This window comes from Podarcis melisellensis (assembly GCF_964234715.1).
Source record: "Podarcis melisellensis genome assembly, chromosome: 1".
NCBI lineage: Eukaryota > Metazoa > Chordata > Lepidosauria > Squamata > Lacertidae > Podarcis > Podarcis melisellensis.
In genome coordinates this window covers 29,987,983-30,015,780 of record NC_138528.1, presented here as the reverse complement: position 1 = coordinate 30,015,780, position 27,798 = coordinate 29,987,983, and the positions used below count along the sequence as shown (strand labels likewise).

General features: G+C 44.5%; 1 protein-coding gene across 3 annotated transcripts in view; it reads left to right on the top strand.

Annotated features, from left to right (window-relative positions):
- Window positions 1-460: 460 nt before the first annotated feature.
- ESRRB (estrogen related receptor beta) overlaps window positions 461-27,798 on the top strand; it is a 153,163-nt gene continuing 125,825 nt past the window's right edge. For all 3 annotated transcript variants that reach the window (XM_081913363.1, XM_081913365.1, XM_081913364.1), the window contains exon 1: window positions 461-756. In XM_081913363.1, coding sequence (XP_081769489.1) covers window positions 755-756 — 2 coding nt within the window. In that variant the 5' untranslated portion in view covers window positions 461-754. The remainder of the gene's footprint in view (window positions 757-27,798) is intronic.

Below are 27,798 nucleotides of genomic sequence, written 5' to 3'. Positions count from 1 at the left end.
TGGAATCCGTAAAAGTTTTTCCAAAAGCAAAGGATGCCGAACCGAGGCTAGAAAACGCTTTAGGCTGGGAAATCTTTTATGAGGAGAAAATGTTAGCAATACCCTGGCTGTGTTTTCTGAGCTGGTACTCTGGAAAGAGTAAAACTCTCGTCTTTGGTCGTGCAAAGCATCCTGCCATACCTTGGCAGGACCAAGTCCAGGTATCTATCTCAACACAGTTCTGGGAAAAGAAACTTTTCAAAGCCGGGCCTGGAATTGGTACGCACACAATTTGGAAGGCGTACGCTGACTGTATCAGGGACCTTAGCCTGAGACTTAGAGGACTCTGATATTGGCTGGTCCTTTTGTGTTATTCATATATTGGATTTTGTTCTTTTCGCTTCCCTTGTTTCAAGTTGCTGTAACGCTGCTGTGGAAGCAATTGCTGCACACTCTCCCTTTGCTGTGCCTATGGGTGGCTACGGGGGGCTCCTCCCTGTATGCATTGTGGAGCAGCTTTTGCTGCTATGCCTAAGACCTGCTTATTTTTTTTCCTTGTCAGCTGCCTGTTATATCAATCACGGAGCTGGAATCTATTTATAGGTTGGGACTCAGAGTACTGTGTCCTTAGTCACAAAGAGACACAGAGACGCAGAGGGGACTCCCGGCTAGTGCAAGCGGAACCAAAAGATATTTAATCAGCAATTAGAAACACCTGGGAAGGGGGCAAAGGAAATCCTACCTTGGTCCTGAGGTTCACCTCTCAACCTGAATCATGTAAGTACCTAATTTCCCACCTTTTATCGGGGGAATTGGCTTCCCCCTTCTCTTGCATCAGTTCTTTTATTTGGACTTGAAATTATGGGAGCACGTATTTTAGCCGAACTAAAGTGTGTGTGTGTGTGAAGTCTGTTTTCACATTTTTTGAGGAAGGCTGGCAAGTTTATTTTGGCATGGGAAACAAATGTCATTTAATCATGAGGTGTTTTTCATCCCAAAGCAAACAAATGAAAGTTTGTGCTAGATAGTATTGTTTAGAGAGTGCAAAGAGTTGTAACACTGCTGCTGCAAGAAAGCCAGCGCACAACAGCGTAACTCTGTTTAAGGGCTTGTCAAGGTGATAGTTCTTCTGTGCCTCTAGCACTGATATCAAGTCTGAAAATACTAAAAGTTCGGCAACACAGACATATTTTTTTTGCACCTCAAACTGTCAATGGAAAACTTTGGTACAAGTGTTCATTAATGCATCCATGTGGAAAAAAGGGTATTATGGAATGCTTTTTGCCTCTGAAATTTCAGTGTGTGTGTTTAAAAAATGTTACCTAGTTGGTACAGAATGTCTTGACTGTGACTAAAGAAACACAGATGACTTGGGGAAGACAGTTTAGTGATATCGGTGTCAGTCTGGTCAATGCGTTGTATTTATGATTAGTATTTAGAAGCTTGCCTTGAGGCATTCCACAAACAAAAACACCCCTTTGCAGCTTGTCTCTAGTAATAGCAAAAATGTGGATTATCATAAACTGTAAAAAGTGCTAAGAAAATCAGTAATTAGTATTTGTTCTTCATGCAATTTTGGGTTTTATTTTGGCAAATCAATTAGTATATTGTTGTATAGTTCCAGTGCAGAAATTTGTCATTTTGGTCCTAAATAAAATTCTTTATTAATGCATCTTCTTAGTTGTTGCATTTGATATCATCTTCCCCAACTCATAAAGATTATACCGTTTAGCTTCTCAGTCTTTTATTTATCTTACTTTAAAATGATCTCAAAAATTGATCTGGCAACTTTTTGTTGAGAGAATTGAGTTAATGTTTCGAATTTAGTTCCATGAAATGAATTACAGTTGTAAAATATATTTGAGAAAAATTATTTTCTTTACTTTAAGCGTAGAGATGGTTTGCATAAAATGTAATGAAATAATTGATAGTAGTTATTATGTGGTTAGATGAGGGGAATCTGTTTTGAAAGCGATCTTTTTGAGTGAATGTATACCACAAAGCTGTTTCCTTTTGCTGTACAAAAGCTACACAATTTGCAAAATTCTGCAGCTTACAAATTCATTTTATAGTTTGGTGTAAGAAAAAGCAAACATATTCCTGAAAAGTTTGTGACCGGCATCATAAAGCCCTCTGGTTGTTGGCACAATCAAATGGGGGTAAATGTAACTTCTGATTTAATGTAATGAAACACAAGTTCAAAATGTTTCCGATGGCCATTTAAACTCAAGATGTATTTGGATAAGAATCGCTCTAAAAACAAGCAAGACAGCAACTTGGTAAAATACTTAATTTGCATTTGTTGTTGCTTTTATGCTTAGAAATCAAATGAGTTTGCTCTCTGTAAATCTAGTTTAAGTTGGCTTTACATTAAGTCGATGCATTCCTTCCTTGTTTTCTGTATTTCATTCTTCAGTTGTGTGAGCAGAGGCCAGATTTTCCATGAAAACTAATGAATTAGATCCTCTTGCAAATTCTTGGAGAAAGGAGTGGTTTTGCATTCTCAATAAATGCACAAATTATACCCCAGTACCCCTTTATGTGCACTTAGTCTCATTACAGTCAATATTTTTATTGACTAGTGTACATTTAGCATGTTTAGAATTGTAACCCTGATCTCTTTCCCACAAAACATTCAAACTTCTATGATGCCTCTTGCAAACATCCATTTTACTACTTCTCCTCCTTCCTCCTCCTCCTCCTCCTCCTCCTCCTCCTCCTCCTCCTCCTCCTCCTCCTCCTCCTCCTCCTCCTCCTCCTCCTCTTCTTCTTCTTCTTCTTCTTCTTCTTCTTCTTCTTCTTCTTCTTCTTCTTCTTCTTCTTCTTCTTCTTCTTCTTCTTCTTCTTCTTCTTCTTCTTCATGTTTGGCATATGTATGAAAAGTAGTTGGACTCCCCCTATTTGTATCTGTGTGTTCCATCTTGTTTAGCCAAAATATATATCCCCCCCGCCGACCCAAACATCAGCTGCTGTTAGCAGAATATGGAATGCTCTTCTTTCCCATGTTTGGGTAGTTAGTTTATAGATAATGGAGGAACTCTGATATAGTAAGCGAAAGGTATGATGCTATTAATTTGTTCCTGCTTCTTTAACAGTTATACTCGCACCAGTAACATATCAGAATTTGTTTCTCAGATGAAGTTTTTTTGGGATTTTTGAGGAAGGGCAAACCATGCTCAGCCCCGCGTGACTTATCTATGCTTGCAAAGTTACGAGGGTTACTATGTTGTCTGACCACGTTGCCAACCCCTCTTCTTTTATTTCGTTTCATCACTTCATAAATGCTGTGTGCCAAGGAGGCTCTGGTACAGGTGTGTGGAATGCATCTGACAGGAATATATGCCTGGGAGCCTCAGGTGATGGAACTGATGCTTGGAAAGTGAGAAGAAACAACTAGTTTTACTTAAATTATAAATCATTCACCTGATAAAATGAGTAAATAAGGCCTTACCAGCCCAGTTGTTGCTGGGTTGTTTTTTTTTAAAGAGATTGTGCTTATTTAGCTTCCTTCTTTTATCTTTTCAGACTGACTTTTTTATCATCTCTCAATTTCTACATTACATTATGCTCTCCATCTTTTTATCAACCCCTCCTTTTTCTTTTTCTGGAAAACACATTTCTTTCTGGCACAGAAAATAAACTCAGATTGCTGGTAGTTATGTTAATCTAATTCAATCCTCTGTGGGTTAGAAGTGAAATTCTAATAGTGGAGCTGTTGAGGTCTTTTTTGTTAATGGCTTGGGGATTACATTGAGTTAAAGGCTCATTTCCTAATCAAACAGAGAGGGAGAGAGTGACTCCGAATATTTATGAGTCTCCCAGCGCGAGTTAAACATTGAACTCCAAAAGCAGGATCTCAGCGCAGTGGAAAGAGTTAAACCCCCTCAGGGCTGCTGTGGAAAAAAAAATTGAAACCAGTTAAGCCATTAGCATTTTCAACTGCTGTACAACTTCAGTTCTGTAGAAGGGGGTGGGGACGGTGAGGGAGAATAATCATCTGGCAGTGTTAAAATGGATGATGCCGTGAGATATTTAAAACAAAGTCAGGGGAGGCTTCCAAACAGTTTCCCTGCAGATGGGCAAAATGTTCATGGTATGAACTGTGAAAATCTGGCAGAAGCTACAAATAAAAAATCATTTAAATGGTGAACGCGTGAGAAGGAGGGTTGCTTCTCTGCTGGCTTTGAAATAGCTCTGCACTTCTTTTTCAACGCACTCGTTTTGGTTATCATCTTTGACTTCTTGCCAACTCCCTTTTCTTAAGCAATTGAACAGCTAGCCATAAATTGTGCTACTTTTGTAAGATGCATGTAATGTGTTACTTGTGGAGAATTTCACAACCACTTCAGCATGTGGTGGTTTGGTGATGAGTTGCCTTTCACAACATGGACTGTGCTTGGTGGACAGACAGCTGTATTCTACAGATCTTGCATGTTCATTGGACAGCCCCTACCTATCTATGATGCTGGGGTCTCTTGGGATTGGTAATGGCTGGAATCTCCCAGATTGTATCATTCCAGAAGTGCCAATGTGACCAGCTTATAGAGCTGAACCTAAGGGATGGAATTAGACTGGTTGTTCTGTGAATGGAAGGACTGCTTCTGTTTGTGGAAATGTGTCAGAGTCCCCCAGAGAGAGAGGTTCCTGCTCTGATATCTGGATGCTTGCACAGGTAGAAGGCTTGTTGTTGTTTTGTCGTTTAGTCGTGTCTGACTCTTCATGATCCTATGGATCAGAGCATGCCAGGAACTCCCGTTTTCCACTGCCTCCCGCAGTTTGGTCAAACTCATGTTAGTAGCTTCGATAACACTGTCCAACCATCTTGCCCTCTGTCGTCCCCTTCTCCTTGTGCCCTCGATCTTTCCCAACATTAGGTTCTTTTCCAGGGAGTCTTCTCTTCTCATGAGGTGGCCAAAGTATTGGAGCCTCAGCTTCAGGATCTGTCCTTCCAGTGAGCACTCAGGGCTGATTTCCTTAAGAATGGAGAGGTTTGATCTTCTTGCAGTCCGTGGGACTCTCAAGAGTCTCCTCCAGCACCAAAAGCATTAATTCTTCGGCGATCAGCCTTCTTTATGGTCCAGCTTTCACTTCCATACATCACTACTGGGTAAACCATAGAAGGCTATTTTTGCCAATTCCCTTTCCCTTCTGCAAACCCAAATGCTCCTCACACTTTTCCTGAGGGTCCCCCAACACTCTGAAGCAGATTTGGGGGGGAGTGTAGGGAGCTGCAAATCTGCAAACCTTTGGCCCTCCTATATGTAGACTCCAATTCCCATAATCCCTGAACAATGGCAATGTTGGCTGGAGCTGATGGCAGTCGGAGTCCCGCAAGATCTGGAGTGCTGCAAGGTCTCCATCCTGCTCTAGCCCCCTTTGCTGAGGTCTCAGGGCCCCTCCACATGTCCTTCTTCTTGAGCATTCATGGTGATTTGTGTTCATGATGCTACTGGGACAATTATCTATGACCCTACTTCCAATACCGTTTGCAGCTACAGAAGTTTCAGGGTGGACGTAATGCTTAATTTCCAATCAGTTAATTTCCCATAACATCCTCCTGAAATCCTGTAATTATTTTATATCACAAATGTTTCAGGGTGTTTTTTTTTTTAGAAAATTATATCAATTTACTAAATTTATATATTTAGGGAGTGACCATTTTAGGCACATCCACTTGATGTGTGATCCCTGACACCTGAATACTTTTGGACCTGGAAGAGGGCAGAAAGGGGGTGGAACAGGGTGCAATGGGGGCAGGGAGTGCTTATGCATGTTCCACTGACATGCGTGGGGGCTGGGAACGGAGCCCCTGCATGAAATGGTCACCATCTGTACATGTATTTTGTCCCACTCTTGTTGCATTGTAGCACAAGAGTGCCCCCCACCCCAAACAGCAATAAGACAATCACGCTAGGAAAGCAATGTTGTGGGGACTTGGCCCCTGATGTGGTTCTATTCTTGATCACCACTTCCCCTATGCCGCCTCCTTCCAAAACAGATAGCAGGCGATCTGGATCAGGGACCACTGTTTTGGGGGAGGAGCCGAAAGGTTAACGCTCCCTTCTCCCTCTGGCATACGGGTCATGTATTAGTGGGCAATGATAGAATTAAATATGGCTAGTAAGTCTCTTCACCGACGACTGTAACAGAAGCATGTCACTTCAGTTCTCAATCTGGATTGGGCTCCTTGTACCTGCCATGTGCTTCAAGAAGAGTCACTCCCACAATGGCTAATTCTGTCACTGAAATGCAGAGGGAAAATGTCGATCAAATCAATGCGTACCTCCTGTCACTGAATCTCAGCGTTACTAAGCGTTCACCAACAGATATTCTGAATTAATACCACCTTCCTAGTTTTCTTGCTATCCATATGAGCAGCAGCCAATCCACCTTAGTAGATCTCCTTGGATTCTTCTCTCACTAATTTCCCTGATACTACACAGCATACTCTTTTTCTTTTGTTACTTCTACCTCTTTTTTTTGCAAGGGCAGGGATTTATTTTGGTGTTTGGTTGTAAAATTCCCTCTAGTACTGTCTAGCAAAGCATGCTTTCCCCTACTCTGCAGCCATGTAAAAACCCAAATTGTGAAAACTATACCATAAAGGTGCACTCAAATGGTCTGCTGCTGGTGTTTATCTTGAGAAGCACTCAAGCTGAAAAGTTTCTTTTTTTGAAAAAAATCTGATATTGCCCTTCTTGAGAATTGAAGAAAGTAATATTTCCTGTTTTGAAATCTTACAGATCCTTTCACATGGGTCCATGCTCTCATTTACTGAAAGATTATCCCTGAAATTTGCTCTGTGTGTGTGTGTGTGTGTGTGTGTGTGTGAAGATATCTAACTGGAGTATAAGCTCTTAAGGTTGTTGTTTTTTTAGTAGTGCATCACATGGAGCCCTACTACCAAATCTATTACAAGTATGAATTTCTACACTTATAGCACAATCCTATGTTTATTTAAAAGGGAGTTCCAATGAATTTAAGGGAGTTTACTCCCAGGCCAGTGTGTATAGGACTGCAAAGTAAGATATATTGTGCAGCAAAGCAACTCAGGATGATTGATAGGAGTGCCATTGGTCTTCCAGGTGTTGCAGGACTCCAGCTCCCATCAACCCCTGGCAAGTGTGGACCATTGTCAGGGATTATTAGAGTTGCAGTCTAGAAACACCTGAAAGTCCACAGGTTTCCCACTCCTGTACTTTTAGGTCCAGTCCAAACACTAAGGCAAGTTGAATGTGCTAACCTTGGGTGTATTTGCCTGTTGGCCATGTTTGCCAAACCTGTCCTAATGAGCCTTCTGTAGTAGCAGCTGGAACTTCAAATTATGCCCAGCTTGCATCTCCTACTCCTTCCTGCCTTCCCCCTTGTGGTGTACGCCAAAATGTGTTGCGATATTGCATGTTGCGTTACACTGTCCCCACAAGTGGCAGTCAATGGAGCGGAGTAAGGGTTGGGGAATCTTATCTTTCATTACACAGGGATAGCTCATCTCACAATTCCCTTTGCGAAGCTGTTGTCTGCAGCGACTGTAATGGACAAAAGATGGAATTGCCATTTGGAAGCGACTCCTATCAGTTCTGTTGAAGCTCCCTGGAAGAGTCACAAAAACAGCCAAATGACGTTCAGGCACAGGGGGCCGGGGGTGAATTTTCACTTGGAAAGACCAACGGACCCGGGGAAAAGAGCTTCCTCTTGGTCTCAATGTCACTTTCCTGTGTTGTCAGCAGAATTCTGGTATCCCTTGAGCAACTTTATAGTCCAATGGCTTTTCCAGTAGTTTCAAGAAGCAAAAACACTTCCCTCTACTCTTCTGAGCTTCCCAGGGTGCCTTTCCATTTGTTAGAGTTTGTGCCTTGAGCCAGAGAGAGAGAGATGGAGCTTTAATGAAAAATCTGCAATTTATATATTTTTCTTCACAAGGCATGTATTTTCTTCATTACAATGGACTAGATTAAAGGTAAAGGGACCCCTGACCATTAGATCCAGTTGTGACCAACTCTGGGGTTGCGGCGCACATCTTACTTTATTGGCCGAGGGAGCCAGCATGCAGCTTCCGGGTCATGTGGCCAGCATGACTAAGCCCCTTCTGGCGAACCACAGCAGCACACGGAAACACCGTTTACCTTCCCACCAGAGCGGTACCTATTTATCTACTTGCACTTTGACGTGCTTTCGAACTGCTAGGTTGGCAGGAGCAGGGACCGAGCAACGGGAGCTCACCCCGTCGCGGGGATTTGAACCGCCGACCTTCTGATCGGCAAGTCCTAGGCTCTGTGGTTTAACCCACAGCGCCACCCATGTCCCCTATGGACTAGATTACCAAGGTGTGAAAGAGGAAGCCTGCAGTCACTTTCATATAAGCCTAATGTTTCCATAAGGCTTCACACTCCAAGAGAGTCGTAGCCACAGTACGTTTGTAATTTGAAGTCATCACACCCACTGCCTGCTTGGAATTTTGTTACAGCATACGAACCTTCCTTTAGAAGATCTCTGTTATTTCTCTTCTCGTCTCCTTGTTTCCTCACTTTCTCCTGCACAAAGTTTTTAATTTCTTCCCACTCCTGTCTGTTCATCTTCCAGATACTTGGGACTACAACTCCATCATCCCTAGCCAGCATTGCTGTGCTTATTGGGGTTGAGGGGAGTCATAATCAAAAACATCTCGAGGGCACCAGGTTGGTGAAGACTGCTCTGTACTTCCAGCTTTTCCCTGTGCCTGGCTTTCTATCTCTGTCATGTTTGAGTTAAACGTCTTTCTTCCATGTGGTGATTTTTGCAGTTATTGTACTGTATATTATATATCTGGAAATCAGAGCTGTTTCATTAATTTGTTGCATTGCTATCCCACATTTTATCCAAGGAGCTCAAGATGTTGTACATGATGCTCCCTCTCCGCATTTTATCCTCACTACAAGGGGCAGTGACTGGCCCAAAGTCACTCAGTGAGATTGATGGCCAAGTGGGGATTTGAACCCTGATCTCCTAAGTCTTAGTCGGACACCTAAGCACTACGCTGCACTGGAGGGACCATGTGCAAGAAGAATTTGACAGGTAACCATGCACAGGATTGCAGTCATGCCCCATAAACTTAATTATGAGATTTTATTTGTAGTTTGTTTGTTTTGAATGCCTATTGTTTTTAAGGTGGAGTTTAAAAGCAATGTGTTCAAAAAGCAAAATATATAAAATCCAGATGGCTTAACTCTGAATTTTGCTTGTTGGAATGGGAGTTCACAATTGTTGAGAATTGCCCCCCAAATGTGTTCACACTCACCTATAGGATACTTGGTTAAGAATCTGAAGTGAAAAGCAAATTGCCACTCCGTTGACCCCCGTCCATTGCTCAGAAACCAAGTTAGTGCACAGCATTCACCACTGGCTCAGAGGCTACAACCATGCATTTACCAAACGAAGGCACCCTTCTGAATGAAGGAGAAACAAAACACCTGCAAGTGAATGGACAGGAAGATAAACATGTTCCCCGATTCTGCTGCTGAAACTTACTGATGTAAAAGTATCTGGCCTTTCACTATTCATTTTAGTCTTATCATGTGCCATCTTGAGATGCTTTTAAAATTAAGCTTGTGTTTTCCTAATAGGGTTGCTACCTTTGGTTGGGCAAAATATAGGACAGATTGTGCAAAATATGGGACAGGTTGAGGTGGGGATTGGGGGGGGCGACGCACACTCTCATGACATCAAATCCTCCCCCCTTTGTGGAGGGGGAAGGGTTCCCTGCATTTGTCCTCCCACCACCCTCAACACCCTGGCTCCGTTCCTCCCCTTGACTCACGTAGATGGGCAGGAGCCAGGGGTAAACGGCTGGCTCCCATGGGTGATGTTAACCTCAGCTCCAGCCTCTCACACTTGCTGGCATCAGAAGAGATTCAAGTGTGGAGGAGGGAGGAGGAGAGGGTGGCAGAGGGGGCCAAGTGGTGGCGGACCTGCACCATGCTAGACTGGCAGGCGGCAGCTGAGGTAGAGCACTAGTGAGAGGGAAGGAAGGAGAAAGCAAGGGAGGGAGAGGAGGTTGCCCTTTTCCCTTCTCTCTATTGTCGCTCAGGCTGGGCTTGTCAGCCACACCAACAGCAACGCAACCACCATTTTGGGCTGGCCAAGCTCGAATACGGGGGGAAAGGTTTGAAGCCCAAACAGGACAGGGGACACTTTTGTCCCAAAACAGGGTATTCCTGTTTTTCTAGGGACAAGTGGGGACCGTGGTTCCTGAGCTTAATGGCTTTAAGATCTGTAACTTGAATTGCTAGGAAGCTGGATTGACTATATGTCCCCCGGACAGATTCTTGACTCATGCCTCTGTACCTTTCTGAAATAAATACATGTGTTTGATCTTCTGAGTGAGGAACAAGGAGAACTTCTGTGTGAGCTACCACCAGAGTTGCCAATGCTTATCAGAAAAATCCTCACCATTCCTGTTTCTTCCTGTACACCAGACAGTAATTCCCATGCCTTCATAGGATAAAGACCTTTCTGTGGTCAAGCATGGGATAAGGAAGGCTCAATCGTATGGCTCTTCATCACGGAGATAAGCAGATATCTCAGGAAATTGATCTTAATGTTACAGCTAGTAAGTTCATCCAGAGAACAACAATTAGAAAAAATATAATCAATGTGAAAGAAGTCTAAAAATGTGTGTAAGTGCAGGATTGTTTTGCAATATTGCATCATGACCATAGGCATCTGGTTGGCCAAAGTGAGAACAGGATGCTAGACCAAATAGGCTTTTGGATTCATCCAGAAGGGCTCTTCCTATACGCTGCTTCGTTTTTAAGTTCCAGTACAAAGCTACTGGAATTTGGAAGGGCGTGTGTGAAGTGTGACCTGAAGTGATTTCTTTAGAGCTTTATAGAAGAAATTCAGCCATAGTATCTACAAGGGAAGACAGCCAAAGGAGGTTGCGGAGCACTGATATAATGGATAGCAATACTTTTATTGAAGGAAGGTATATGCTATTTTATAGCACTTTTACTAAGTGCTCATAACATCACATATATGTTTATGTGAATAATCACCACAGTTGTTCTGTGAGTATCAACTTTTTATTTTTATTTTTTAGTAAAGCAAGAGTTTTAGACTTAGGAGCACTTCCACATGACCATTTAGTGTGGATAAGGTACTGCTCAATGCACGCAGTTTTTGTGAAGCTTTGTCCATGTGATGGACTCATAAAAACTCTGCTTTATATTATTTCCTCATTTAGTGAATTTTTTAAAAAAGCAAATCTGATAAGTATATCCCTTCCCCAAGCTGCAGAAATGCTAAATCCAGATTTAATTGGGGGTGGGAAATATGGGACGGCATTTTGATGTGGATGCTGCAATTAACGTGTGATGCCTGAGCAGCACCAAGTCCACAATAAATTGCTAAGCAAAAACGCCCTATGACAATACTGTAAATCTACCCTAATGTTTCAATTCAGTTTTCAAACAGAGCAAAACACTGACCTTCCTGCATATGCCAGGGATCAGAGCATTCTGGGTCAGGATGCAGCCTAGTGGTTTCACGGCAGAGCTTGGTGGCATTAGGGGGAACTTGCCAAGCTAGTCATGAAACCATTACAGTGGACATTCGCTCTGGATTGTTCAGTTCCGAAAACAGTAATGGTTTAGACCACACGTATTATCAAAAGAACTGCAATACTTTCAAAGCCCTTAATGTTATTGTGCAGAGGAGGTCTAAACTAAATTATAAGATTGCTAGTTTTCTTGACATTGTCCAGTTTTGGCCTGGGGCAAACTGATCAAATGGGAGATCAAGGCTTCATGAGCTTTGCCGCACGATCTCTCTCTCTCTCCTCTTTCTCCCTCTCTTTTGCATCAGACATGCACAGTTGTTATTTCTTACAGTTCACCTGCATCCCTCCATGTTATGCTTCTGTTGCAGCAATGTTGCATTTCCTAGCACCCAGGTGACAATATTTTGCAACGAATAATTTGCAAAGTTCTCCCCACCCTGCCGTATTAGGCAGCCATAATTGTTGAGATTGTTTTGTTGAATGTGGCTGCATGCACCCTTGTCAGATAGTGCCTTGATGACAGTAGAAAAGATTTAACTCAATGTCCCACAAATGTCTGCACCATTCTGTGACATCGTCACCATCATTTGACAGCTCCCTGCTCCCTTGTAAGCACGCTGTAGCCTTCTTTTAATTGACAAATAAAAGTAGGAAACAAGTCTCCCTGATTTCTAAGACTGCCCAGAAAAAAATAGAAAACCAACTCATCTCATATGTGGTCTTACCCTTGATTTCTTTATAAAGTTCTGGAGCTCATATCTGGCAGTGTTTTTAAATTTTTACTTTAAACAAGAGAGTCACCCAGCAACACGACTTGCTCCACTCACAAAGCAAAGTTGTCTCCTCTGCGGCAAGTTCTCTGCCTCTTATCCTCCACATCCCATTATGGGTCAGAGTGAGCACTACTAGGATTACTTTAAATAAATAGTAAACATGTTTATGTTGTCTGTAAGTGATCAAACCCATCCCAAGGCACCATACAATTAAAATACAACGCAGCACAACAATAACACCATTAAAAATAAATTATAAAGGTTCTGCTTAAAAAATACTGAAATGCAACTGTATCAAAAGGCATCAGAAGAGCACATCTCAAGGATACAACAAATAAAATCACATGTCTTCAGAGGTTTCCTAAACACCTGAAGCAATGAGACCTTGTTGAGCAGGGCAGGGTTGTCCAAAAGGAAGACCAGTTGTGGCCAGGCATCCTTTGCAGGATTATGTGCAGAAGACACCCTGTGAACCCTAGATAGAAGAAATGCTATTCAGCAGGAGTTGTGATGGGGATAGAAGCAGAGCTACGTCTGGGAGATGTATTTCAAGAGAATGTGGTTCAGGTTGATTGTGTGTGTGTGTGTGTGTGTGTGTGTGTGCATTTTGCACTGAAACAATAGGCACTGACCTATGCAAACACATGGCAAATTATAGCCTCCCCATAAACAAATTAGCATGCTTTAAAAGGTGAAAAGCTCTATAAAATTGTCTCCCCTATTGTTTATGGTGTGCGTGTGGATGCACTGCATTACGGAGGCATGCAAATTCCCCGATCCTTCCCCCACTTCCTGAAATGGACTCGGTGCTCTGTCCATTTTGCCATTGTTCCTGCCAGCCTGGTCCCAGCAGGGGTTCCCTAATTAGCAATCTCTTCATTTCCAATCAAAGCACAAAGCAGCCCCAAAAGCCTCTCTTTATGAGGGAGCTGAGCAGTGGCTGGGGACGCAGAGTGGGATAATTGCCTTCGCCACTGGCAGCAGTAAGCAGCCTGGCTAATTCATTATTGTAATAACTTTGCTTGTCCTTGGGGAGTGGGGCGGGCGGGGGGAGGGGTGGGCAGAGTGGGAGAAGTGAGCCAACCGGTGCTAGCTAAGGACATGGGGGAAAGTGGGAGCCCAGCCAGGGTTCAGGTGAGATGGGAATAATTAGCTAGGAATGGGAGACCATTCCAGGTGAGCTTTTGTTAACTTCCATTGTGCAATCCAATAGCAGCGGCGGCGACTGAGATCCAGAGGTTTAATATTAACAGGTTCCCACTCCAGCCTGTCAGGGTGTGTAATAATAGCCGTTGCCCCAGCATGAGCAGGATAATGAAGTTGAAGCTATGGCGAGAGAGCATTAAAATATATTGGGGCTGTGCTCAGATGCTCAGGCACTTTGCCAGAATTTTTAAAAATGCTGATTTGCTCCCATCGCTGGGCATCTCTGCTTCTGGCAGAGAGAAAGCCATAACTCAGTGGTAGAGCCATCAGTGTGGGCAACGCATGGACGTGACTTTTGATAAGGCAGCTCCTTAGGAGTGGGAAGAAGTGTTATTCCGTTGCAGGAAACTGTATCCCGGGCTTCCTAATGTTGATTATTTTGGCACCTGAGATAGAAAATACCACAAGTGCCTCACCCTGGGAGTTAAAACGCAACAGCAATAAACGAAAGAACTCTTGTGAAATCCAAAACCAGCTGCCTAAAATGGCTTCCCCGCTCTGCCTTGTGGTCGGATGGACCCTGAGGGTCTCTGCTTCTTCTTTCTGCAACATGTTTCTCCAAGTACAACCATAGTCACTTGGGGTATCAGAGCTTAGATGAGGAGAAAAGCGCTTTGGTAAATAAGCTGCAGGGGAATTTTTTATTTGCACTACTCACCCTCAAGGAGTAACTCCAGGAAAACTAGTTGGAGATGACAAATGAGTGGTAAGGACAATTATTAGGTGAGCGGGTATTTAATTCATGCTGTATGGAAGCTTCACATCCTGTTCTCTGAAGGCTGCAAGAGCAAAATGAGCTAGAAGGAAATATTTTGAGGAAGTAGCCCTATCTACTCTTTAGTGTCCTTCCTGTCACTCATGTGCTCCTTTTGTTTTGATGATTAGAATCAAATCCCATCTCCCGAATTCTACACGATTGGGATAGTGTCATGTTTAAATCCATGGAACTGCCACCATCATGTCTACTTTGGTGTTGAATTGCACGGCGATGCTGTAGTTAGCTATAGTTTACCACTGGCCAGGTCTCCAGCTAATTTAATATTTCCTAAGGTTGGAATCAATGTGTGGAAAGATCTGGTGAGGATGTCAGGCACCTGAGATGGTGAAGCCAACTAAGGGCAGGATCAGGTGCTTTGGAGGGTGCATGGCTGCTACCACTCCATGCCTTTGGAAGACTAGACTGGAAGAGACTGAGAACTATTCCTTTCAGTGCAGGGTAAAACGTCTCCTTTGGCAAACGCAAATTTAAGTGCAAATATTATCTCTTCCTCCCCTGAGACTTACATGCCTCGTGCTCAACATGGTTGATTGACTCAACCCGTCTGACCTTGAGCGCCCCTTTTTCGGCAGACTTTTCTCAACTGAGTTGTAGGATGGACATACTTTTTATTTTATTTCTTTAACAAAATTTATATGCCACTTTATTGTAGAGAAACTTCTAAGCAGTTTGCAAGGAATGTGAACATGATCAATAAAAACAGTTGAAAACAAGCGGTGAAACACATTTGAAAAACAACCAAAAAAGAGATTAAAGCACAACAACACCAATGTGTCTGGACAGACTTGCCAAAAAGAATACAGTGAAGGTGCTTGCTTAATTTGGGCTGTCATACACCCAGGATTTCCTGGACATTACCGGGAATCTTTGATTTTCTGGTGTTTTTGTAAAAAATACAACACAAAAACCCCACAACTCAACCATTTTGAGGGTTTCATTTTTTAAAATTTTGGGGTCTTCCTAAAATAAGTTCAACAACTTTCGAATGTCCTGGTTTTTACTTTTTGAAATATGGCAACATTAGCTTAATGTCAGTAGGCAGAGTTTCAAAGTGTAGGTGCTGCCACACTAAAACAATGATTTCCTACACGTGTGGAAGGAGTATTGTGTGGCTAGTGTTCAAGAACTGACCTGGAGAGCTTGAGGCCTGCTGGGTATTTCAAAGTCTCTTCTGAGGAATAAACTAGGTATGTGAAGTGCATGATGGGAAACATTAGGATAGAGATTGGTGCTGCTGCTGCCTGGCAGTCATCATGACTAGACATGCAGGATAAATTCAATTACTTTCACATTTAAAGGTGAATCTACAAAATTCACAGATTCCGAAACAATACACAAACTGAATCATGGCCAATCCTTTTGAAATTCACAAATCTCCAGATTTTGCATTGCAGTTCTCCAGTCCAGTAATGTACAAAGATGCATTTATTTGTAGAAATATATACCACATTATATGCATATAGTAGGCTAAACTGTGAGCTTAAATGCATATATATTCGTGAAAATGACATGTAAAATTTAGTAAAATTGCTCAGGGAAAATTGCATACATTTTTTTAATTAGGAGAAATTACAGTGGTACCTCGTGTTATGTACTTAATCTGTTCTGGAGGTCCATTTGTAACCAGAAACCACTCGTAACATGAGGCGCATTTTCTCTAATGGCGCCTCCTGCTGCTGCTGCGCCGCCAGAGTGTGACTTCCACTTCATCCCGGGGCAAAGTTCGCAACAAGGGGCATCTACTTCCGGTTAGCAGAGCACATAACCCGAAACATTCGTAAGGGGGATGGTACGTAACACAAGGTACCACTGTAACTAAAATGAGGACAAATTTTCATGAAGATATGTTTTTCAAAAATTGCAAATTACTGCGGAAACATAGAGAACTGAATTTAAGATTGAAAAAATGAGAAAGTGAAAGAACAGAAATTGACAGATCCATCCATCCCTAGTCATGGCTAGAACTCCTGAAAAGAAGAAGAAGAAAAAGAAGAAGAACAGGAGGAGGAGGAGGAGGAGGAGGAGTTTGGACTTGATACCCCGCCTTTCACTCCCCTTAAGGAGTCTCAAAGCGGCTAACAATCTCCTTTCCCTTCCCCCCCACAACAAACACTCTGTGAGGGGAGTGGGGCTGAGAGAAGTGTGACTAGCCCAAGGTCACCCAGCAGCTGCATGTGGAGGAGCGGGGAAGCGAACCTGGTTCAGCAGATTACAAGCCCACCGCTCTTAACCACTACACCACGCTGGCTCTCATGGGCAGACAGCTAGGACCTCAAGCTGCTTTCCCCTCCTTTCATTTTAGAGCATAAACTGTTGCGCTAGTAGCAATTGCTTGTGAAAAGGTAAGAAATCGTAGCAATGGACAGGAGAGGGAATATTAATGATTCAATTTCCAGCTGGGTTCCACTCCAAGGCCTCGCAGGAAGACGAGCATTTTTAATCATAACAAACCAGAATGAGGAGTCATTTACGATGAAGCAGCTTTGTGTGTAGGGCCGTGGAGTGTGACGCATCTCGTACCTCTGCAGCTGCAGGGAAACTGTGTTCTAAGGTGAAATGGCATAGAATCTAGAATCCGCCATGTTTCTGGAAGGCACCACGTTCTAGCCAATGGTTGGAGTGTGCAGTAGCTCCTGGACATGCCAAGCTTCCTTGTACTGAGCCAGATGATTGGTCCATCTAGCTCAGTATTGTCCACACTTATTGGCCATGGCTCTCCAGGGCTTCAGGCCTGGTTCTCTCTCAGCCCTACCTGGAAATGGCCCTGTTTGAAACCCTGGAGAACCACTGCTGGTCATTGTAAACCAGGGATGGGTCTGATTCCTGGATTTTCCTCATTCCGCCATGGAGCACTTTGAGAAGTGGGCAAAGTCACTTACCTGTTAATCACCAGGTGACAGCCAAGACTAATCATGCTCAGAGTAGATCCATTGAAATAAATGAGCATGACTTACTTAGTTTCAGTAATATCAATGGGTCTTCTCTAAGTAGAACTTAGAGAGAACCCTTGATGTCACCTTGATGTCAGGTGACTTGACTTCAAAGGAAAGAATGGGGAAAACATCCCTTTGCACCTCTGGCTTGAATTCAAGTTGGAGCTGCGACGGAAGAATCAGGAGCACATTCTTCCTCTGAATAAAAAAAGCGAGTGCTTTTTGAATTTTGCACTTTTTTCTGTCCGTGTACAGGAAATTAGGCTTGTGGGTGAAGATTCCTCACTAGTGGTGTTGGAAGCATACCAAGCTCGAGGGACCAATGGTTTGACTCAATATACAAGGCAGTTCACTATATTCATAAGAATAATTTATTCAGGGCATGGAAAGAACTTTAGACCATGGGTAGACAAACTAAGGCCCGGGGCCCAATCGCCTTCTCAATCTGGCCCGTGGATGGACCGGGAATCAGTGTTTTTACATGAGTAGTATGTGTCCTTTTATTTAAAAGGCATCTCTGGGTTATTTGTGGGGCATAGGAATTCGATCATTCCCCCCAAATCTAGTCAGGCCCCCCCATGGTCTGAGGGACAGTGGACCGGCCCCCTGCTGAAAAAGTTTGCTGACCCCTGCTTTAGACTTTCAAAAATGACAGTCTTGCAATACAGTTACAGATAGGTAGCCGTGTTGGTCTGCCATAGTCAAAACAAAAAAAATTCCTTCCATTAGCACCTTAAAGACCAACTAAGTTAGTTCTTGGTATGAGCTTTCGTGTGCATGCACACTTCTTCAGATACACTGTGTATCTGAAGAAGTGTGCATGCACACAAAAGCTCATACCAAGAACTAACTTAGTTGGTCTTTAAGGTGCTACTGGAAGGAATTTTTTTTGTTTTGAATCTTGCAATATTTACTGCAGTGACGCAACCTGGTAGTCAATGTTCGTCCAGTAGCGTTAGAATCTTCACTTCTCTCTTCCATCCTGTGAGTTCTCCATAGTCGCCATTGATTTTTATCAAACCCTTGTTCCTTTTTCAGTAGTTTCTTCATGAGCACAGACAGCTGAAGCTGGGCCAGGTAAAGAGACAAAAAGGCTGCTCCTTTTGTGCCAGTGGTCTGTGGCTCTAAGGCCAGCTAAGAACTTGACAGTAGGTTTATTCAGTAAGACACTTTCTTTGAACCAGTTGGGCTCAAAGGTCTCCCCTCTACAGAATGCTCTGATCAGGGAGCCTTGCCTGCTATCTTTTTGGTGGCCGGGAAATACCTTTTTATACCTCCAGGCTTTTAATTTCTAAACAAAATCCTGCAGTTTTTATTCTGCAGTTGTTTTCTTATTATTGTTTCAGATTTTTAGTGTATGTTCCACTGCAGACGGCCCTGGAAACGTTTTGCATCGAAAGACTGTAAATGCGTAAAAGCTAAGTGACTAGAACTAGGTTAATAGGCGACTAAGAAATCTAAATAATAATTAAATAGAATGAAATGAGATAGTCTTGTTAGAGGAAAACAAATGCCAGAGACTGTGGTAGGATAAAACCTTTTATGCTTCCCCTCCCTTCCATGACCTTGATATTTGGAGTTTTAGCCATACCTTTTAAAATGTCAGTTATAGTCCAGGAATACAATTGCTCGTTGGTTTTCTAATGAGTATAAAAATTATGTGAATGCTGTATTTCCTTTAAGAGGAGAACAGAACTCATGCCCCACCCCAAGCCTCTTCAACTAGTCGGCTCCCTGATCAGTTGGGAAATGTCAAGAAATAGCACTAAATTTCAGGAATGTGGCACAGTGTCCCAGCAGTTTGGATGTTGTGGTGGATTATGTAGCAGCTGGTGCAGAGCCAGGGGTTTGTGTCACCTCGTGGCAGCTCCGCTGTGCTGTGTGCAGACTAAAGAGTCTAATAAGGAGTGTGGAAAGCAGACAAATGGCTACACTTTTACCGACACAACTTTCAGCAGGTGAGGGCTGATTTGAGGCTCTGAATGGGGTTTTTAGTATGCAGCTGATGGAGTGAATCAAGGGGAGTCAGAAGTAATGTGTATGCCATGGTCAAATAGTCTGTCTTTGAATATTTAACATTTAAAACCAAATTGCCACATGTTTTGCCCTTGCATATATGTGTGTATAGTTCAATGTACAGGTTGTGAGAGCTGTTGTTTATGTAGCCAAAGTTGCATTGTCTCTGAACGCGAGGGAGGTCTCAGCAGGCTTGGGGGGTGGGAAATCCCAGCATTTGCAGATGTACAAAGAATATTTAGGGGGGAGGGAACCCTAAGGGGCGGAAATCCCCCAAACAGGCCAGTGAGGACTGAGCATGCTCAGTGGCCAAGGAATGCTTGCGCGCTCTCTCTCTCTCTCTCTCTCTCTCTCTCTCTCTCTCTCTCTGTGTGTGTGTAAAGCTGGGAAGGGAATGGATGGAATAGAATGGAATGGCTAGAAGTCTGAGCAGAAGTACTTCACACTGCAACATTTTGTGGCAGATTACACTTGAGGCGTTAAACCAGTGTTTCCCAACCGGTGTTCCGCGGCACACTAGTGTGCCGCGAGACGTTGCCTGGTGTGCCGCGGGAAAAATTTAAAAATTCGAAAGATATCCGGAGAGGCGGCCTTCAGGCGAGTTTTAATTTTAATTTTCCTTCTCCCACTTAATGCCCCACGCTCGCCCGAGCAGCTTGCAGTCCTTGGTAACCACGGCGACCCGAGGGAGGGGAGGGAACAGGGAAGTCGAGGGCGGCGGCGAGCCGCGATTACGTCAGTGGGCCGCGCCGCCTCGCCCTGGCACGGTGTGAGAGCCCCGGCTAGTGGCGCGAGCTTCGGAATAAGTGGGATCCGCGTGCGCGAGACCGAGATCGCGGGTAAGGAGCTCAGCCCTGGGCAGGAGGAAGCGGGGCCGCGCGTGCGGGCCACATCCCCACAGAGAGCGAGCCTCCCCCGGCCCACCACTCCGGGCAGGTCCACTCGCATGAGGGGGCGGCGATGGCGACGGCCGGCAGCTTGCCTGCAATGCCATCCCTCGAGCAGGCGAGGAGCCCGGAGGCTACCAGATGCGAGTCCTCTTTCCCACCCTGCTTGGGAGTCCAGAGCACTTGGTCGCATTCAGGATCTAGAGTGGGGAAGCGGGGCTTGTGTCTGGGCTGGACACATTGGGCTGCCTGTGCCGCTCGACCTGCGGGGAGAAATCAGGGTGGGAGTCACGACCGTGAGGCAGGGCTGCCAAGTGTGGCAGAAGAGGACACGGCCGTCGCACCTGTCCTTAGGTAGGAGCTTCTTCCGTGTCGACCTGCTGCCCTAAAGTCTTGGCTTTTTTCTTGGCTTTTTGGCAGTTGGCACAGAAGGAAGGCAAGGGGGAGGGGAAAAAATTGAAACTTACACTTTCGTGCGTCCCTCCCGGCGTGACGCTGTGCGCTGACGTCACGGGGCTGTAATGGTGGTGTGCCTCGAGATTTTTTTCATGAAACAAGTGTGCCTTTGCCCAAAAAAGGTTGGGAAACACTGCGTTAAACTATCTTAGAGGCTAATAGCATGAAGCCAAAAAGCCTTTGGTTCAAATTCCACCTCAACTATTAGCCTGTTGGATAACTTTGTGCAATCTAGTATCTGCCAGCCTCAGTCTTGCCCCAAATCTTCAATTTTTGGGAGTGATAATTATACTGACTTACCTTACGAGTTCTTGCAAAGGTTAACGAGGTGATGGATACGAAGCACTTTGAACATTACAAAAGTGTTGCCTTGCATAAATACTTTGTGTTGCTGTTGTCATAAATAAATGTCCTAGAGGAAAAGAGTGGAGTTTTGTGTCGAAATGGATCTGGTTTGTTTTTTGTTTTTTTAAAAAACCTGCTGTGACTTTTAAATGGGAGTCAGTACACATTGCGTAACAGATTGGTGTTTAATGTGTGAGTACGAAATACCTCTTGTTTCTCTTACAACTGTCTGGAATACAATAAGTTGCTGCTATCATGTGTGAGTTTCTGCTGGTGCTGTTATTCGCCTTGCTATGTAGGAGAGAACGCTGCTCCTCTGATTCTGTGCTCCTGCAGAATCTGCCTCTGATTTAAGGGCAGGTTTTATTCCCTAGCTGCCTCAGGGCTCCTCTTTTCTGATTGCATTAAAGTCTCTGTAATTCTCTCCTCATTAATGATTGGCATATTTTTACCTTTCACTAAAGGAGCTCGGAGGCGACTCCCCCTGGGAAACGGGGGGAGGGGGAGTTGCTTCCCAAATGAAACAATTTCATCTTGCTCCAGAAATGCATTAAAAAGGGTTTGTCAGGATCTTATCACTAGTTAGAGGAAGCTAATCAAATTACTTCTATTTATTAGCTGCAGCAGCCTTGTGTCATTCCATCAAATTGCAGGTACTGGGACAAGACGGATGGCTGTGCTCTGTCAACATCCCAGTTTTGTCCCTTCGGTGCCTCCTGCTGGGGAAATGAGGATTGGTGGTTTTAAAGCAGCGAGCTGACCCCCATCTCTCCCCTCCTACCCCCTCGCCACCCCCAGGTTCCTTTCTCATTGGCCATGGCTTGTTCCACTTCACCTCTGTAGGAACTTTGCACTTGACTGCTAAATTCATATTATAGCACTGCTATAATAGCAGACATTTACTGATTATAATTGCCATGTAGGAAACAGAATGTTCTTTTCCTTGCACTGTTAAACTCCTGCGAGCAAGCTGCACATTCATAGAAAATCTAGGTTCCTGCACGTAGTTACATTCAGAAGTCTCCTTGAAATTCAGTTACATATGTGTAACATTAGTGGGATCTGACTGGGATCTTAAACCATGGTTTGAATGTGTATTAGCTACTAAACTGACAATAACCCATAGTTCCCTGTTTTGGGGTATAACAGGAAACTGTAGTTTAAGCTAACCAGGGTTGAAGTGAGGAAGAAAGGAAGCTAGAATCTTAAACCATGTTCAAACCATGGTTTAAGAACCCAGTTAGTAAACTAACATTAAACCACACGATGTGGTGAGCTCCCGTTGCTCGGTCCCTGCTCCTGCCAACCTAGCAGTTTGAAAGCACATCAAAGTGCAAGTAGATAAATAGGTACCACTCCGGCAGGAAGGTAAACGGCATTTCCGTGCTCTGTTCTGGTTTGCCAGAAGCAGCTTAGTCAGGCTGGCCACATGACCCGGAAGCTGTACGCCGGCTCCCTCGGCCAGTAAGGTGAGATGAGTGCTGCAACCCCAGAGTCGTCCGCGACTGGGCCTAATGATTAGGGGTCCCTTTACCTTTTTATGTGTTGCAGATGTAATGGGTCACTGTTGTTTTAAGCTGACAGAGATTGGCATGGTGAAGGTGACCCATGGAAGAAGAAAGGGAGGGGATAGCCAAGCAAGGCACATGCATGCCCAGTGCTTCTTCCTAGCTTGCTAAAGTTTGTTTAATTTGGGCAGATATAGAGGAATCTGGCCAAGCAGCTGAGTGCATATTCCACTTGATTGCAAGCTTGCGAGTCTTCACAGTTTCTACCTCTGGCCTTCATGCAGGCTGTTTCTGATCTGGATCCAAAGGGCCAAATATTGAGTACGTTACTTGCAGTGGGTCTCAGGCTACCACCTGAGAGTGCTTCCCTTATAGGCTCTTGGAACTGAGGAAAGTTTCAGAACCACCCCAGTTACTTTTGATCTTGCAAATTGAGGTTCACATCCTGCAGTTCCGTATAGGCTAAGTTTGTGGCCATTCTTCAGATGCTGCCATGATCCAAGCTGCAGAGAGTGGCAACAAGGGGAAGGGCCTACTCAGTGGGAACACCACAGCTGTGGAATGCTCTCCTTTTGTCATGTTGGCACCAGCAAAAGGGCCTTTTATCCCCCCCCCCAGCTCTTTCATCCTCTGTACGTTGCATTAATGCTCCTCTGCTGACTGCTTTTCATAATCATACTTTTATATTGTTGTTGTTGTTTAGTCGTTTAGTCATGTCTGACTCTTCGTAAGCCCATGGACCACAGCACATCAGGGACTCCTGTATTCGCTTTTATATTATGCTTTGTTAATTTGTTTTTGCGTTGTTTTGAAGAGTATTCATTTTCTTTTAAGAATATTCATATTCTTAACTTTTTTGTAAGCTGCCCTAGGAACTTATAGGGGGGTGGGAACCCGACCCTGTAACAACTCTTGTCACATTGTGATGTCTACATAATTTGGCAGGTACTCAATGACTATTTGAGCTACAGATAAGAATGCAAGAAGATCCTGCTGGATCAGGCCCATGGCCCATCTCACGCAGCATCCTGGGCGCACACAGTGGCCAACTGGATGCCTATGGGAAGCCCCCAAGCAGGACATGAGCATGACAGCACTCTTTCCACCTGTGATTCACAGCTAGTAGGCACTGATAGCCTTGTCCTCCATTAACTTGTCCAATCCTCTTTCGAAGCCATTCAAGATGATAGCCATCCCTGCCTCCTCTGGGAGCCAATTCCATAGTTTAATTATGTACATAGCTGTCAACGTTTCCCTTTTTTAAAGGGAAATTCCCTTATTCCGAATAGGATTCCTCTCAAGAAAAGGGAAGAGTTGACAGCTATCACTATGCACTATGTGGAGAAATGCTTTCTTTAGTCCGTCCTGAATCCACCAACATACGAGAGGGCTAAAGATACATGGAGTGCATTACATACCCGTCAATTGTCCCAGGAAAAAATGGGACATCCTGTTTTTACTCATGAGGGGAAAGTGGCCAAAATGGCTGCCGTGATCTTGCACGATTTCAGGCTGCATGTGCATTTTGGAGTGCTGTGCCCACAAAAAGCACTTTTTTGGGTGTGTGTGTGTGATTTTGTGCAGGTCACGTGACTCACAAGGGAAAGGGAACCTGGAAGATGGCATCCTGGATTTGGGCCACGCCATGTTGGAAGGTATGGCATTAACGCCATGGTAACAGTGGCATGAGTTGGCCTGATGAGATATTGATAATACTGAGGAATAGTTGGTGCAAGAACTTGGAATGAGCTCCCTGAGTTTGCTTTAGGAGATGTCCCTGAGCCCTGGTCGCCAGAAGCAGGAACAATTGGGCCTGATAGCTGGGACTTTTCGCCTGTTAGTCCCTATGCTGTGGTAACCTTCTTGTCCCACGCTGTTGAAAAGGCAGCCCAGAATGACCCGTCAAATTCCACAAAAGGCCATATCGATTGGTCTGTCAGAGTGTTTCCTGGGGTCCTTTATATCTCTCTGCCTCGTCGTTGGTAATGAAGAGGCTGAGTGCGGGGAGAGTCGGCAGATGCCGGGCTGCTGGGATTTCTTCATCTTCTCATCAGGATTTTAATTAGACACGTCCGAGAGGGCACACTATGTGAAGGCGGGCAGGAGCTTTATCAAACAGGCCCCATCTTTAATTACTGTTTACTGACAGATAACAAGTAGTGGGGGTGCGGGGGGGGGGGCGAGTGGGTGGGAGGTCTCAGAGAAAGGACAGCAACACCCAGAATATCCTTGCAATGCAAAAGCTCAGACGTCTCCCATAGCTCCATGGGAAATTCATGGGTACTTTGCCATTTTGGCATCCCTACAGCCTAGAAAGAAGGCGGGACCAGTCACCTTTATATTAATGGGTCATTTAAAGGCAGGAATTCAGGGTTGGGTGGGGGGTGGTGTCGGAAGTGGTCTGGAAGATTCAGTTTGGGATACAAACAGAGGCAAATGGGACTAGAGCTTTTTCTCCTTAGTGCAGGAAACCTTTAAAAAACAGAGATATTAAAACAGAAAGTCTGCTACACTGGTATGCTTTTTGGATTGTACTATCTACATAGGTGCCTCCCCCCATCCTGTGGGAAATGTTGGCCCCAAAAGTTATCTGGACTGGCCAGTATATGTGCATATATTACAATCTTTGCTGGAGCTGTTTGGTCAGCACCACGTTGGATGGCTTTTGGCTTTTCCAGCACAAAAATCAGGAGGGGCGCTATATATTTTGGTTAGAAAGCCAGCAATTTCACACTTACCGTACATGGATGCCTGACTTGGGTGGGTGGCCTCAGGACCTGGTGATTGGTCCATTTTTAATTTAATTTTTAATCTCTTTCCAGAACTTCATCTCTTGTCCCCACTATTTGTCTCAGTTCCTCAGACTCCCTTCCTGAGGAAGTTTAGTTCAGACCCAAGGATCTGTCTTGCATCTTAATTTAGCTTCTCTGCAATTTCCTTATCCTCCAATCACTTCCCTAGCCGGTTTCTGGATTCTAATGACTTTAACGCTTTTCCACTTTTGCTCTCAATGCTTTTAGCAATATACCCATTGATTCCCCCACCACTCTTTCCTTATTGTCTGCCTGCATTTCCCCTGCAAAGTTTATATTCTTTTATATCCTCAATTTTGTCCTCCTCTTTTCAGCCCCAAGGAGCCAACTCCTAGGGGCCAAGGGGTCTTTGGACCCTCAATAAAACATTTGAGGGGGCCGGGCTCCCCAAAGATGGGCATTGCCTTTCAAATTGTATGTGTGTGCTGGCACCTTGTGATTAATTAAGCAGGGCAGGGCTTACCGTTCCTCCCCCAATATTTTATTCAAGCTGGCATCCCCACTTGGACTTAACTTCCATTTTCTGAAGGAAGCCTCTGCTTCTTGGCCACGGTGTCCCCTTTCCTTATGTGCAGTATACATTCTAGCTGAGCTTCCATCGTTGTGGTTTTGAACAACTTCCAAGCATTCTGAAGAGATCCGACCCCCTTGGCTTTCCTTTGCAACTTCATTTTTACCAGTTCCTTCATTGCTGAGACACTTCCTCTTTGGAAGTCAAATGTGGCTGCTTTAGCCAAATAAGTTGAATTTGATAGCACTGCGGCCGCTGTACCCAGTAGGTTCGGCAGCACTTACATCTCACACCACTTAAGATCAAATTGAGGGTTGCCTGCCCGTCATTCAGTTCAATGAGCAAATATGCTAGAGCCTAGCCATTTATGTTATTTTAAAAAAATATACCTTTTTGTTGTGGCCAGAACACTCCTTTACCCAGTGGTGAGTATAGGCTCAGTTCATCATACATTCCCTCTCTCTGTTGCTCCAGTAAATAACATACTGCACGGGTAGGCCCAGAGCAAAATATGAGGAGGAGCTGTGAGCAGGAAATTGTTCTGAAATGCAGCCTCAGCACATCTATTGGTTGCTAGTTCTACAGATCTCTCCTGCAGCTGGCTCTAGCCTAGAACTAGGATTTCAACATGCAGCCAGCATGCTTCCCTCTGGTTCTCTTCAGCTCCAGCTGATCTGCAGAATGCTGGATGTTCCCAGGAGTAGCAGGACTTGATAATTGGACGGTTGCCTTTCCATTTTGCCACACAGTAGCGAGCAGATTATAGAGCCCACCTGCTATAGATTTCCTGTCAGCCCTCATGAATCAAGTTCCACTGTCTTATTTACTGTTTGCTGGGAATAACATCACCTGGGGACACACTCTCAAACATTATGCACCCCCCCCCCACTCATGCCACCATCACATGCTAATGTTGAATATGTAGACTCCTCTTTCGCGTCTTAATCCTTTATGGGAAGATTTCCTCAAAAGGGAGGCCTTTACTTCTGCATCACCTGGGTGCTCGGTGGCAACTTGCAGGCAAGGCAAGTTTATGGCAACGAATATCCAAACCCTAACCCCCAAAGCTGCATGTTTTATTTATACCTCTGCCTTCTTTTTCAGATGACTGCATGCATCTTAAATGGCGTAAGTGGCAGGCATTTATATTTAGCTGGAGGGCTCAATATAGGGAGCCAGTGTGGTGTAGTGGTTAAGAGCAGTGGACTCGTAATCTGGTGAACCGGGTTCGCGTCTCCGCTCCTCCACATGCAGTTCCTGGGTGACCTTGGGCTAGTCACACTTCTCTGAAGTCTCTCAGCCTCACTCACCTCACAGAGTGTTTGTTGTGGGGGAGGAAGGAAAAGGAGAATGTTAGCCGCTTTGAGACTCCTTCGGGTAGTGATAAAGCCAGATATCAAATCCAAACTCTTCTTCTTCTTCTTCTTCTTCAATATAAATGCCTGCCACTTGTAAATGCCTGGTGGAGACCGAGTGCAGAGGGTACTCTTCACCCTCCACACCCCCTGCCTGTGCAAGGGCCTCCTCACCAGCTTACTATCCCTCCATGCCAACCCTCCATGTTGGATGAGCACGGAGGGAGCCTTCTGTGCTCACCCAGTCCCCACCGCTGACGGGTGGGCACTTGCATGCCAGGCGGGCACAGGGCATGAAGGGTTCTCTTCACCCTCCACACCCTGTCCCCACCAGGCAGTGGCAAGGGCTGGGGTAGGGTGCCCTGTCCCCTCTTGCACTATGCCCCTGGTCCTGCCTCCTTCCCATAACTGGCCAGGAAGCTGCTGTGAGAAGGAGGCTGTGGCAATCACACAGGGTCTCTGGACGTTTAACGGTCTATTGATCCCTGTGCCACCACTGTGCTCACTTCCCTGCTGCCACCAACCCGTTACTCTCTGGTAAAACACTGAGTCCAGTCAGTTGTTAAAAGTGAACCAAAAAAACCCCCACCAGTTTATTTTACAAACATTAACAAGTTTATGGTTTCTAAGATAATATTCCTATCAGTATCTTAACTTTAGTTTCTTTACCGGCCTATACCTTCTGACTGATTATCTCAACTGTTT